This window comes from Phalacrocorax carbo, chromosome 5 (genome assembly GCF_963921805.1).
Source record: "Phalacrocorax carbo chromosome 5, bPhaCar2.1, whole genome shotgun sequence".
Classification (NCBI taxonomy): Eukaryota; Metazoa; Chordata; class Aves; order Suliformes; family Phalacrocoracidae; genus Phalacrocorax; species Phalacrocorax carbo.
In genome coordinates this window covers 7,289,116-7,303,891 of record NC_087517.1, presented here as the reverse complement: position 1 = coordinate 7,303,891, position 14,776 = coordinate 7,289,116, and the positions used below count along the sequence as shown (strand labels likewise).

At 42.2% G+C, this 14,776-nt stretch overlaps 1 protein-coding gene across 2 annotated transcripts in view; it reads left to right on the top strand.

The window, feature by feature from the left end:
• The window catches only part of THSD7B (thrombospondin type 1 domain containing 7B), a 336,705-nt gene that overhangs the window by 296,635 nt on the left and 25,294 nt on the right, over positions 1 to 14,776 (top strand). For both annotated transcript variants that reach the window (XM_064451039.1, XM_064451040.1), the window contains exons 17-18: positions 4,972 to 5,105; positions 5,851 to 6,004. In XM_064451039.1, coding sequence (XP_064307109.1) covers positions 4,972 to 5,105; positions 5,851 to 6,004 — 288 coding nt within the window. The remainder of the gene's footprint in view (positions 1 to 4,971; positions 5,106 to 5,850; positions 6,005 to 14,776) is intronic.

The following is a 14,776-nucleotide window of genomic DNA, read 5'->3' as shown; positions in this document are numbered from 1 at the left end:
TAACTAAGTTACAGAACATTATAAATCACACCAAAGGTCTGTGGTGGTTAGGTATTTGGACTTTTCATTAAAATGCAAGTATCAGCTATTAAAAAGAGAAAATAAATAGATTAATGTTTGTATATTTTATTGAAGAAACTGCTGATGTCAAGGTACTTTAGCAAGGACTCAGGGTTTGCATTGGAGTGAACAGGAACTCACTTCTTTTATTAGGGCAAGCCTATAGCAGTTTGTCTCTTAGAAAGTAGCTTTCATCCTTCTTCCCTTTAATTTATTTAGAATTGTGCCCATCACCTTGATTTTAGGATTCAGATGTTAATGTATTCCAGGTTAATTGTGGCTTCAGAGAGGAGAATGGTCCTATGAAAGTCAGTGACAAAACTCCTGTTGACTTCAGTCAGGCATCGTTTCATCCCTTGGTTCATTGGGCCCAAAACCCAGCATGTGAATATGAATAAAAATTGAGGAATGTGGTTAATTTCCTAAAATACTAAAAGCGTTTATTTTTTGAGAGGGTAAAGGCAAGGCACTAAGGGACAGAGCCAGGCTGGTCCCCTGGGCGCTGAGCTCCACAGCTCCACACAGGTCAGGTGGCTGCAGCTTCCAGCATCTTTCTCCCCCTGAGCAGTGCAGAACAACAGGCCCCTGTGCCCATCTCGTGGTCTTCATTTAGTTTCTGTCCTTCAGGAGTTGGACTGTGGTAGCTCCGTAATGTGTGGTGGGTGTCTCGGTCCGAAGGTTTCTTGTAAATGCACTGTTGTAGTGGGTTTGCATAAGGTTGGGGAAGAGTAAGCATTAAGCAGATTGTTTTCAAAGGAATTGTTGTCTTTGTGCTTGGAAAGAGAAGTGGCGTAGCTGGACAGGAGACTTCTGTATCTGCAGCAGAGGTAGCAGATGGTAAATGTGATGTGGGCCAGGATACTGGACTGTGTCTAATTTGAAGCTTGGACACACTCCACATTGCAGACAGGGATGTGTGGGAGCACCTCCCAGCCCTCTCCCGGCTGAGGCACTTTGGGTCCCTGTGTTGGGTGAGGAGTGAGGACACCGCATCCCATCCCAGCCTCTGTTCAGGCTCAGGACAGGGTGCACCCATGGAGCCAGGAGATGAGAATTGCTCCCAGGGCCCCTGGTTAGTGGGACCGAAAAAACAGCAAGGCTTAGCTAAAATCCTTTGAAAATGCAAAATCAAGAGCATCATCTGTTTGACCTTGTTAAGTACCACAGCTGTTAGCGAAAGAGAGGAGTGAAAGGTATTAAAGCTTTTATTTTTTTTTTTAAGTACAAGAAAAGAGGAATTGGACATGATTGAAAACAAAGGATGGCAAGCCAGGAGAGAGAAACAGGAAGAAAACATTGTCCTGTGGAGGAAAGGAACACATGCCATGTCACTGTGGTGTTTTAAATGCAAACTGGAGCCACGGATTCTATTCATAGCTTCTGAAATGCATACCTAGCGTTGCACTGGTGGAAATCTTTCATCTCTCTGTGACTCCCATTTAAAATGTGTAAAGGAGTCTACCGATACATGTTGTAACTTGCTCTGAAGAAATCCGTCCCTCCCAATGAGGCGTGGTGGTTATTTACACCTTTCTGCTGTCTCAGAGGTGGTACTGGAGACGGCATTGCTCGGTGCTGAGGCAGGGCAGAGAGAGGTTGTTCACAGGTGGTGAACCCAGTGATGTCAGCACAATAACTTCATTGTTTGTAACAATTATATTTCGGGGTTTTGGTGGCGATTGTAGCCTGGAATCCTGACCAGCTGGAAGTACCGAGCGGGTCAGCAGCAGGTGCTCTGTGGAAGGCAGAGCCCGCAGGAGCTGCAGGGTCTGAACTGGGTATTCGGGTACTGCAGGGATCGTGTATTCGTACCAGCTTGACACGATTAGGCAGCAGAATACAAATGCTGTATTAATGGCTGTTACTGTGATCCTGCCTGCTCTTGAAAGCATCTGGAGTATCACTTCACATCACGTGTATTTGTGTCACTGCATATGGGATCTCTGTTTTGTCCTCACACGTTTCCTCTGATAGATTTTAGTTCACGTGGCACCCCAGCCCTGCCCAAACCCTGCTGGTTTTCTTACACAGAAATGACGTCAGGTAAATGTCACAGGAGGTTTTGGCCACCAAAACGCAGTTGTGGTAAACTCCCGGTGTTAGGCCTCTGCTGCTATCTGCAGGTGGGCTTTCCTGGTTCAGACTGGTCTGAGGTTTACCGGATTTCAATGCAGAGCGATGGGAGGTCACTGAGACAACAAGCCAGGATTTCCAAGCTCTTGGTCTGGCCCAAGCGAGGAGCAGAGGCTGCTCGCTGCAGGCGGCAGGGTGAGTGCTGAAAGGCTGGCAGTGCTTACGTTGTGACCTGCGGGATTCACAGCAATATCCTCTAACCGTGAGGAAAGGTTAGTAGTTAAGAGTCAAGGAAAAGAACCCTAAATCCCTAAAGCCACAGTTTGTGCTGCGCCTGCCCCAGCTGCCCTGCCATGCTTGTGTAGGGGCACAGGGCAGCACCCGTTGCCGTCACCTCCCAGCCTCTCCTGTCCTCATCTTTCTCTCCAAAAGTCTGAAGACCTGGAACAGAAACCCACCCAGCTCTTAATAACCTTATTAATAAATAAGTTTTACTGCCTTTAACACTGCCCAGAGAGACATCTCCTCCCTGGGCTGCAGGTTCCCTGCCCGTCAGCAGCCAGTTCTTGTGAAGTTTGGGGCTTCTCTCTCTGGTTTTGCCTCCCCTCTGGAACAGGGGAAACTGATCACGCCTAAAGCACACGTTTCGTTCTTCAACTAATCCTCTCCTGCAGACGGCAGTACGTCTTGTCAGACAACATAGCCAGAGCATGGGTTTTTTTTCTCCTTCCCCCCCGCGGAGCAGGGAAACTAATAAATACTCCCTGTCTCTACATCCATCTCCTGTCTGTCTTTGGGGAACGTGAAGGCTTCGCAGTGCCTAAAGAGGGATTGTTATTCTTCCTGGCGTGCGCAGGGAAATGGCTGCAGGAGTCAGTAACTCTCTCAGGGTGACAGGCTGGCCGGGGCAGGATGGTGGCTTCACACCGGGCTCGGTGTGCTGCCGTGTCTCCCCGTGCCTGCCGCCTCCCTGCTTGCTGGTGCTGAGCACGGGTCCTGCTCAACGGGTACTTTCTTTCTTTGCTGTTGTGTACCCCAGTTAATGTTAGTGAGCATGGCTGCACAGCTAATATGGGGCACTTCCGGTGCCCCTTGCTCAGCCTAGGAAACGTGGCCTCTATATGCACTTTATACAATACAAAGACACCTATATATCATATAGTTAGGCCAAATACCACTGCCTTGGCATGCAGAAATCATTAGCCCATATCCAGTGACTGCAGAGCACTGTGATCTTCCAAAGAACTTTGTGCCACCTGCACTCCCCCAAAAGGCTGTGGGGCACTCGCTTGTGCAAAAAGGTGGTTGTACCAACCGTTATCTCTGTGCCATAGTAGTCCTAATATATTTGGAAGTTCTCTCGTGTTATTTCTGCACAGACTGTGAAAAAGGATTTGTGCTTAATAGTATGTAGGAAAAATCCTACTAATCGTACTACCGCCTTTGCCCCCTTTGTTCCCCTCCCTTTCCCTTTCCCCTGCATGAATTGTGATGCTTAGTAGGTCTTGACATGCTTGCCCCCACGAGTCCCGACTTCTATTGCCCTCTCTCCTCTCTTTTCTACTTCATGTGTTTTGTACTTTTTAGCCTAGATTACTCTCTCCTCTCTGCTAAACCTTGGCACAACGTTTATAAAGACCCACAGTTAAAATTAGTTTCTGACATTTGCTGTTCCTGAGAGGTTTTCTTTAGCAAGTTATCTTCTTTTCATTGATGTGAAGGTAATTTTCTGATGGGGCACTAGTTTTGTCTTCTGACTGTTACCTCATTCTCCCTGACCCCCACATCTAAAATATTGCAAGTAAGGATACAACATGCATCGGTTGTAATCGGCTGTTTTAAAATGAAGCTATAAATTATTAAACCTGTGGCTGATTTTTTTTTTTTTTTGTGGGGGAGAGTTGGGAGGAAGTCTATTGATACAGTTATTTTAATGGTGAGAACCGAACGGCTCCACAGCAGCAAGGCCAAGGAGATTCCGGTGTGTGGAAAAAGAAATTTTAGGTGCCCTGCATTTTTTTCAGGGCAGTGCATTGTGCTTCATACAAAGCAACAGAAAACACTGTATCTTCAAATCAGTTTCTGCAGACAAACTGGATTCAAAATAAATAACTTTTATTCATTGCTGTAATGGAACTGTCGATGCATTAATTTGTTTAAACCTAAGAATCCGCTAAAGTACTGTATCTCAGGGTGCTGCTTCTAACAACCTGAATATCCAGCACCTTTTAAAAATGTTTATCAGGCTTTTGGCTGTATTCTTCTCTCTACAGAGATACCATAGTTCAGGTGAATACATGGTCATGTTTGATTAGGAGATGTGTTAGAGATAAGTCACTTGCAGGGAAAAATGCATTTATAGTTTTGTGTATAAAAATGAAATGTATAGGACACATGAAATTTCATTCTTCTGTGGTAAATGACTTACAAGGATATGTTAGAAGCAAAGGTAAATGAGTGCCGATATTAAGTTTGTACCTTCTGAAACACAAAAGGATGCAGTACGTATGGTCCTGGTGAATGACGCGTGATTATACCGAGAGCAGTCTGAGCAAATAAAATGGTAATGGAGTTCCTCTTCTGGCTGCAGGAAATAGCTGTTATTTATCCTGTTTCCTAAGATCCTGCATACATACTGATGTTTATTATATACTTTAAAATCCCTTGGCAAGTCAATAATGAATAAATGAACTTAAAGCTGTTACAACACCCTTAGCATAAGGAGCGTAAGCCAGGATATTTTTCAGTGTACTCTTCCCTGGGTTTGGCTGAGGCGTTTCTGCAGAGATGCTAACCTGGATAGTTCAAATGAACAGTTTTGATTCTTTCTCCTGGCAGGTGTACGAGGCAGTCCCATGCTACAGCGAGTGCAATCAGTATTCTTGGGTAGTAGAACCGTGGTCTCCGTGCAAAATCAACAGCGAACAAAATTCCCTCCACTGTGGAGAAGGAATACAAACGAGGAAAGTCAGGTGCGTGAAGACAAAAGCACAGGTACTCCAGATTAAGAAGAGCTGATACGTACCTGCATACAGCTGAAATATCTGGCCATCTGACAAAGAGTATGTTGCTGAGTCCAGTGTATTTCAAATGAAAAGAAACATGCATTTATGTGCAATGGTTTACAGGAAAAGCATCTCTGACATGCAGCCTTGTGTTACGATCAAGACGTCTTTCAGGAGGAAGGCATGATGTTTAAATTAGAATTCTTCAACCTAAATGCCATATATACATAAAGCCCCCTGAGGTGCAAAGCCTCCAAATTCTGATTTGCTAGTGTTTTCCCCAAGTTACGGCACTGCACGCACCAGAGTCGCATTCATTATTAGTGAGTATTCATTCCCCAGGCATGGGGAAATGCTGAGTTATTTCCAAATGTTCAGATGTTACTAGCAGGAGCACAAAGGTTTGTTCTTGCTGGTTGTCATTTTCTGTTTGCTCATCTGTCAGCTGATCAAAGTTAAAAACCCTCTGTGTGAAGTTTGAAATGTTTGTTTAAAGTAGTTATTGAAATCCGTGAGTAATAAAAGCATGTTATGCGGGTGGCTGGTTTTGATTTGCATTAACATGATTAATTCTACATTTTGACCAGCCGTGCTGCATATAGCTATTGTGTTATGTATCGCGTCCTATATGGGGTAGAGCAGACCTGTTGATATCCATCACTTCTGTAGTACGCTGATGCTCCTCTGATGAAAACGTCTTTTTTCTGTGTAGGTGTGTGAGTACTGCAGAGGACCACGGAGGAGAGACTGTGCCCGACGCACTGTGTAATCAGGTCGAAATCCCAGATATAATGCAGAAGTGTAGCTTGTACTGTCCCAGCGAGTGTGCAGTGTCTGACTGGGGACAGTGGAGCAAGTGTCCGCAGGTAGGCTCTCCTGCTTGTGTCTCTGTGGCAATGGTCCTCGTGTGTTGCTCTTTTCTGTCCTTCAACCATTTCATGAAAGAGTTATTTTCTAACAAAGTAAATTATTTTCTAAGGGAAGTCAGGCTGAATGGCTCCTGCCAGCATGGTTGAATCTGGAGATTTTTATTTTTCTACAGAGCCTGAGCTATAGAAAATTAGTAAGTAAAACCCATAGTTATTACTGTGACGGTTGATCCCATTTATCTTTCCACTTGGTCTGTGGGAGAGGACCCACAAAAGTACAGCAGGTGAAGAGACCAGTGTTCTAGCTGCAGTAAGGGCCTTCTGTGTTAGGAAATATTTGCAAGGGAGGGAGTTCTGTGATGAACAACTGCCATAACAACCTGCTGGTAAACCCTGGTGGTGACCCTCCTCCAGACAGGTCTTAGGCCTGAGGGAATGACATCTCTCCATTCCCGGCGGACACTATTTCCCTCCAGCGTCTCCTCCTCAGAATCTTGAGGGAAGCTTTGAGGCAATAGCAACAGGAAGGCATGGCAGCAAGATGCCTGAACAATTTGTCATGTCACAAAAACTCAAAACTTTGTGAATTATGCAGGGTTTCAAGCCACTGCCAAGTGCTTTGTGTTTTTGTAAGTGTGCAAGATTCTGTCCTGTGAAAACTCTCTGGCCTCAAAGCATGTAATTTCAAAACCATTGTTTCTCTCTGATCGTTGTTGAAAGAGGTGCCAGGTTTAATCTCGGGGGTTTTGTAATAGACTTGCTTGATGCATTTAAGTGACAAACATATATTCATTGCCCCTGTGTTAATAGGGCCATTATCAAAAGTCTGAGTGGTTACTGGGCAGGTATTTATACCACTGCTGACACAGGTAATTTCCTTCCATAATATTTTATGTAGCGTATCAATATACTCGGTAAGAACATGTCAAATAAAATCTTGCATTTCATTTCCTGCATTCACCTCCTCCTGAGCAGCATAGCTTTGATGAAGTATAACAGTCTTGCAAATGATACAGATGCTTGGATACCTTTCAAAGTCCCACTGTGGTTGGGCTGTTTCTTTGCCATTGGCTTTTTTTAGGAGAGAGATTTTCTTCATTTTAGCATTTAGTAATGCAGAGATCCTCAAGGCCATTGGGTATTTTTCAGATACCTTGGTGGCAGTCAGTTGGTGGTGAAGGACTGGTTGAAGCTTTAAGCACCCTGGTATCCTTAAGAAACCCTGAGTTTTTGTCTGAAGACTCCTTTTTGGCAATGGCAAAGCCTCTGTAGCCCACAGAAGCAGGAAAGGGATGCCCAGAGCCCGTGGGCTGCGCTCCATCAGGCAGCATAGCTCTTGGCAGTCGCAGGGCTGAGCGCCACAGTCCCTGTGTCTCCTTGTACATTGTTTTGCCACGGTAGATGTTAATTCATAAATGTGAGGGCATCTGCATGCCAATGCAATTAACTGAACAGTATGTTTTCACAAGCTGTTCTGCAGTGCTTTGTTGTGAAACTGAGATGGCTGTGTACGGATGGAGCATGTGTTTAAACAGTTCTGTCCAGATATGAGGCAATAAACAGCTTGAAGTTTTATGGACAGACAAAACCTCCCCTTTGAAGAGTTTACAGCAGTGCTGTCTCCCTTTTACAGCTATTCAGGCTATTTGTGTTCCTTTGGTTAGCTGTACCATAACGGTGGTGTATCTTCAGTATGTGTGGGCGTACCGGTGTGATGGGGCAGGGATTGAGGGAAATGTGGTGGCCAGGAGTGAGGCATTGCCAGCCTCACATTGCCAGGGTAATTAATGCAACCCTTCAGCTCCTGTCACCACTGGGAAAGGTGGTCACTGAGAATGGCCACAAGCTGGTGGACACGGTCAATGGAGTTACAAAGGCAATGGTGCCTCTGGAGGATTCTGTTTTTAAGGGAAGAGCTGCATGTGGTCAGTTGAGTAGCTGCATGGGTTGCAAGTGAGAGCTTGGGTCTGGATCTTGTGTGGATACCCCAAATATAGGAGTCTGCATCTGGAGCTGAATCTCTTGTTAAGTCTTTTGGTCAGACCTGTTGTGCCTCCAGCCTGCTTGAAGTGTCTTCCCATGGAGCCCAAAAAACGTATCAGTAAGTTTGCGTGCGTAAAACCTCTTGCTCATTAGGACTGTGTATTTAATTGTGTTTGAGGGAGTTTTGCTCAATGGCTGGTATACTCATTCATGGATTCTGATTCATGCCAAACTGGAAGTAAATGCCTGTCTTCTGAGGATGTATAAAAAGCTTTTTGAGTAGTCACCAAAAATCCATTTTCTAAGTATGGCTCCTTTCTCTTCCCCAAGTTACCCTAAAAATTTGAAGGATCACATCATATTAAAATGAAAAAGCAAAACCATACGTCCTGGGTGCTCTTTTCCAAGCACATTTACATTTCATATCAAAATAGTTGTCATTCTTTTATTGTGGCACTCTTGTAAGGCAGATGCCGAAGAGCATTCTGGGAAATCTTCCTGTATCTATGGTCATGTTTGGCTTGCTGGAGATAAAGAGGATTTATGAAACTTGACAAATTCTAGTTTGTAAGAAAAGAGCAACCACAATTTCAGCTTCATCTTTGCGTGAGTAGCTCTTTGATTTGAGATATTTACCTAAGATTTTGGTCAGGTGAGAATTCTTTTCCTGTTGCTTTGGTGTTCTGCTCATACTTTATAGTGTTGATAATAAATTTATCCTGATAGCAGAATAACTAACTCTTATCTGCTGAATATAAAAAGGCTTTTTAGGTTATCCTGTTTACCTTTTGTCAATATGTCATTGAACTCTGGATACTTTCTAGGGTATTACTTGGTTTTATCTCATAGCAATACTCTTCCCATGTGAATTTTCCACTTTCAGGCTAGTAAATTATCTTGAATCATGTAGAAATCAATGAGTCATAAAGGTGGCGACTGCTTTGTCAATAGGAAGTATTTTCGTCAATGCTTCTTTCTACTAAAACATTGTATTTGTTCTACCTTTTTTGGCTGCACTTCCCTTTGCTTTTAAATATTTGTGTTTCCAAAGTGGTCTTTTGTAATTTCAGATGCTCCCACCATTCTTTTATGTGTATTTTCCAACTGAATTCCAATTTTTACATCCTGATTATAGTGCTATTTAACACTGCTACACAAAGCTAAATTTTAATATTTCCTCTAATGGCACTTTGCCATGACCCAGGAATGCAGCCATCTGAGATGTAATACATCGAGGTTACTTTTGAGGTTTTGTCTTTGTACTGGATTCAGGAAACTCATAATTACTGATTTAAAGCTTCCCTATTATTCTCACATTCTCTATTGTGAGAATTAAATTCAGAATGGTTTTCTCTCTGATTGAAGACTGTTTTTTGGCTCATAAAGTTTTCTTCTTTGTCGCCAAGTAACATTCATGTAACTTAAATATCACGGCTTTAAAGCCATTTAAAATAGCAGTTTAAAGCTTGGTAGTTAGAAAAAAACCCCATGAGCAAATTAGACTGACTTGCATTTTGCTTCAGAGATTCCGTATTCGTTCCAGCCACAATAGCGTGTTCAGTCAGACATCATCACTTGATTGCTCAAAGAGCCAACTAAACAATCTGGAGTCTAAAATCATGCCATCTCTGTTACATATTCAGTGATCGAATAACATGCACTACCTGTGGTGTCTCGACTTTATATTCATATGACTTGGAAATGTAATTAATTGACTTCAATTGAATTCATCAAAGCATTCTTAAAAAGAGTTAATATGTGAGTTGTGCTACAAGTCCCTGAAATAATTACCTCAAATTTATTTTGTTAGCTCTCTGCTGCTGTGTGGATAGCTGTCGCAGCCCCCGTCGCTGATCAGAGTGGCCTCCTTGTTTGCCTCAGCTGTTGGCATTTCTAGCAGCTAATTCTAAGAGGTCTGAAATTAGTTAATTATAGGAGGTTACATGTCTAGTGAGTGAGAACAGCTGTCTCTGTTTCAGCGAGCATTTTCCTCATGGATCGATAGCGATGTACAATGCTCAGGACTTGTGACAATTGAGTTATTAATCTCTTGAGTCTGCGGGGAGCAGGGTGTAATATTGCAATAACTGATCGTATTAAAAGCAGCACCAGGCAATACAGCTGACTCTCCAGTTTTGCAGTGACTTTCATCGTAGATGCGAGTCGGAGTGTTATGGTTTGGAAATGCTTTCCCTCTCGAGCCAACTGGAAGAGAAATTGTGGACTCATGTAGATTTGGGACTCACTGAAGCCTTCATCATGACCAGTACCTTTATGTGTAGGTTTGGCAGAGGACCTGCCATATGGAGGCTGGATTGAAGAATGAAGCTTGCACAGAGTTGCATTTCTAGCCCAAGAGATAATTTATTCAGGTCAAACATAAGAATTATGCTGGGCCAAGGCTCTCCTGGAAGAACACACACTGCTCCTTATGCGTAGCAGGGACTTGATTTTTTTTGTATGGCTTATCAAAAAGTTGGTAACTGCGGTATTTTTTTAGATTCATTGTTTTATTTTTAATCATCTTTATTAATAACCATTTTTAAAAAGTAATGTTTATATACAGAGGCAGATAAGGTTTCAGTACCTAGATGCATCTCGGAAATAAAACTTATGTAAATGCATTTTCATTTCAAAAGACTGCTTATGTTATTGTAAATGGCTTGTTAAATTGTTACAAAACATCCGCGTTGGCATGAACAGTATAACGGTTCATTGCACTGTTAAAAATAGTCAAATCCTGTTGCTGCCAACACATTTACCTTAGTTTGAGGTTGTATGTTTCCTTATGAATAGCCAGTTAAATATAATGTGGCCAGCTATTTATAGTGCAGTATGCATTATACAAGCTGTTTGATAAATTAAACAACTTAAAGGGCTTTCTAATGGGTTACAACCTCTGTGCTGCACAATTATGATGCATATGAAAGCCTAGATCAATGGACAGCTTTTAAAATCCATCACAAAGAAGGTCTAATAACGTATATTAATGTGTGATATGTTAACAGCTCTTACTCTGAATTTAGCATTCATAACCTGGCAGTTTTATTATATTTAACATACTTCTCTTCCAGAACAAACTTTCTGTGCTTTGTCTGTTCTGTTATTGTCTGGAGCAAAGGCTGGGTACATCCTTTGTGTATGTTTGTGTCCCTCACTTTTCATGTTAGCTTAAAATAGTTACAGGTGGTCATGGTAGAAAAGAGTGATTGGCTACAAGAAATATTAAAAAATACAGTAGTTAATAGTGCCAAGAATTCCTCCGTAAAATCAAGTTGATGGCTTTTATAATTTCTGAATAGCCTTCTGGGAAAATTCCAATTCATTCCTACCTTAACATTTTATGTACCTCTCATTGCTTCAGAATATTTTGTTTCTGTAGTGGTTTATACAATCTGGCCTATAGATCCCTGGCTCTAGCTCAACTTTTTCACACTTCATAGGAAAGGATAATGGAAATGGTGAGACTTAATACAATAAAGTAGGCTGAGATATAGTTGTACACATAAAGAAACTTACTGTGTCTCTCTATGAGGTCCTATTGCTGTAGGCTATTAATGTGTGACCTGAATTAGGTCCCCATTATTATTTCCATCCAGAAATTAATTCCATTCCAATCACCGATACTGAAGGAAGCATGTGCCTGAATTACAGACCCCGTTGCTTACAGTCACCAGGAAGGAGTTTGGACTCAATCCAACAAACAACATAGTCCGTAAAACTTAGCTGCCAAACGGAGTTGGTGCCTGACCTTGAAGGTACATAGAGTTCTCCAGGCCTCTGACCTTCTGCCTCCGTGCATCACAGCTACCTCCATTTCTTAGGACTTGTTTCCTCTCATGTTTTGATCCAATCAGTACCCACATTCATCGTCCTTCTTTGATCCATAAATCTTTAATCTATTTCTAGCCTGGGTGGTGTCGGATGGGGGTTTCAGTTGTCTGGAATAGAAGCGGAGATTGGACAAAGGTTTTCTACTTGCTAAGCAGGTACTAAACTTTGATGGTCTCCAGACTGCAGCAGGAATTACTTGTCCTTCCTGGTAGCACCGGCCCTCTGGCAGAGCAGAGCCTTTGTTTCCTGGAAGGATCAGGTGAAGGTGCTGAGTCTCCGGAGCTGCTCTCATTGCAGTCTGCTGGAGATGTCCCTGGAGCTGAGACCTAAGCAAGAGGCTTAGGTGGCTTAGGCCACCTTCTTCCTGCTTTCCTCTACGTGAGGTCTGTGCAACAGTTGTGTGGTCTGGACCCCAGAACGGATCAGCGAGCTCTGTGCATGTGGAGAGCTTCAGCACCTGCACGGGGTTCTGCAGTGTGCTCGGTTCAACCATCACCTGGCTTTGGTGATGCCTAAATCTGCCTTAATAAATCATTGCAATCTAAGTCTGTCACCTTGGCTTTCAATTTCTGCGTAAGGACATTTGCTGTTATGCCCAATTCTACACAATTGTCACATACCAAACTCTCCAACGATGGAAACTAGTTACAGAATTTATAACCATAGGCATAAAAATAAGTAGCATGACCATAAAGAGACGATATCAAAAACACAAGTCAAAGTTAAACTCCCACTAGTGAATGCTTCTGTTGTATGAACCAGCCTTTCTTGTAACAGTGTTGCTGGCTGCACCTTCTCCTCTTTTCGTTGAGCTTCCACTGTGGAAGCATTGGCTAATGCCAAGCACAAGCCAGCTGTGATTATTTTACAGGAGGCAATGGCTGACTTAATGTAAAAATAAATCAAAAAAGCTTAATCTATGATCAGTGAAAGTAGTAGTTATTAATAGAACAGTAGGAAGTAAAATGATGTATTTGAAAGTACAGCATCCACTTAGTGGGATGAGAGGAGTTTAAATGAAGATACTCAGTAAAGGATTCCTGAATCATGGTGGGTTGGTTTTATTTATTTAAAACCTCCCAAACTGTGGATTCCGTGGGGGTAGAGCAGATCCAGTCTTGATCCATTATTCTGAGTGGCCTTCACTATTTCGTATGGAAGAGTATTTGAACAGTCAAATTGTTTTTGTAATTTTCTTCATTTGTGAGAATATTCAGAATCAACCCCTTCTGTAATCTTGCCCAAATCTTAATTAATTCTGTGATAATTTCTTATCTTAATTACCCAAGTAATATGTCTTTCTTTTGCTGCCTTTTCTATAATGTTACTGACTGCTGTGTCTGTTCTACCTCCTAAAAAGGCAATTTGCTATTGATGGTGATTGGTTTTTCTGTCAGTATTTTTTAAGATCCAAATTCAGGACTAGATACATACCATTGGTAGTGCTGTGCAGCTTATAGACTTCTCTCTGTTATTGCTTCTTAATGCCCTCAGCATCTCCCCACTGGAAACTATCCCTCTTCTTTAACTTTCACTGTTCTCACCCCCTGATGACTTTGAGTCTACCAAGCCATTCCTCACCCTTTGCCACGTCATAAATGTTTAATTTTTCCAGCCTGGGATTTCTGAGAGGTCCTGCAGGAATTGTGGACCCAAGGCCATTGAGATCCCAGGGTAGCTGGATACTCAGCTCAGTCTTGCTCCTTTGAAAATCCCGGCTTTCATCTTTTTCTTTGCAAGTCATTCCCTCCTGCCGCTTATTCAGTTCCATATGTATTTGGCTCAATTTTTTACGTAGTTAACTTGAAAGAGTAAGGCCAGAAAATCAATTATAAAACTAAATTGACTTCTCAATTGACGTAAAGAGAAATTCAACAAATAATATTCCAGGATATTAGTTACAGTTTGCCGTCTTTGAATTTTTGCATGTTTCCCATGTACTCAGCTTGATTAAATGAACATTCTTCCTACAGAGATCCTTTATTATTCAAAACTAGTAAAAGTGGGGAGTTTATCATATCAGCTCTGGCTTCTAAACAACATGGCTCGTCAGCGCAGTGAGAACGCCGGCCTCAGAGCTGCAGAAAACAGGTTGTTTATTTGGATCCTGGCAAACACAAGATAGACTTTGACCTGTTTGAGTCACGGCTGTGAAACTGGTCTGCTGCTCACCAGGAGGACATCTGAGAGGGAGAATGGTCCTGCTAGCCAGGAAATCTGGGTGGCTGTATGACAGCGTGTGCAGCACGGAGCTGCGTCAGTGCCCTGTAATCGAGCACAACGGGGTGCACGCTACGTGGTGGGGCGAAATCCTATTTCGTTAAAAGAAGTTACTTATCTAAAAATGATGCATATTTTCTGTCTGCAGGTTCTTATTTTGAAGGGAGCAAAAGCAGGTATTTCTGAGATGACACAGACCTAACTTCTTTCACAGCATTCATTGATTTTTTTTTTTCCCTTTGGTAACATAGTGCAGAGAAACATTAATTATGACTAGTGGCTGAGATACCTTCTTTGATTTTGTTTGTTTGTTTTATTTGTTTTGTTTTACTGGCCAGTCATTTAAGTTATTAGTGTTAGTTGTGAGGATGAACAGTCAGATTAGTTGTGGAAAAGGCAATAAAGTATTCGTAAACATTTAGCATAGGTTTAATTTTCAGATAATTAAGAGCAATTGGTTATTTTAGATGACCATGGATATTCAAATAAGATTACCATTTAAAATTATTTGACAAGGTGTGTGTCAGCAATAGGAACGTAACAGAATTTCCTTCACATAGTGTAAGCACAAGGAAAATAGGTCCTGACAATATGTTTTAAGACCGGACCAGACTTTTTTCCTGTTTGTCCTGATAGTCATTCTGTTCAGTTATGCTATCATCTGTGCAACTAATCCAGTTTACAGCAGTCTGAGATCTAGATTTATGCTGCAGTGCCATGACATTTCTCTTT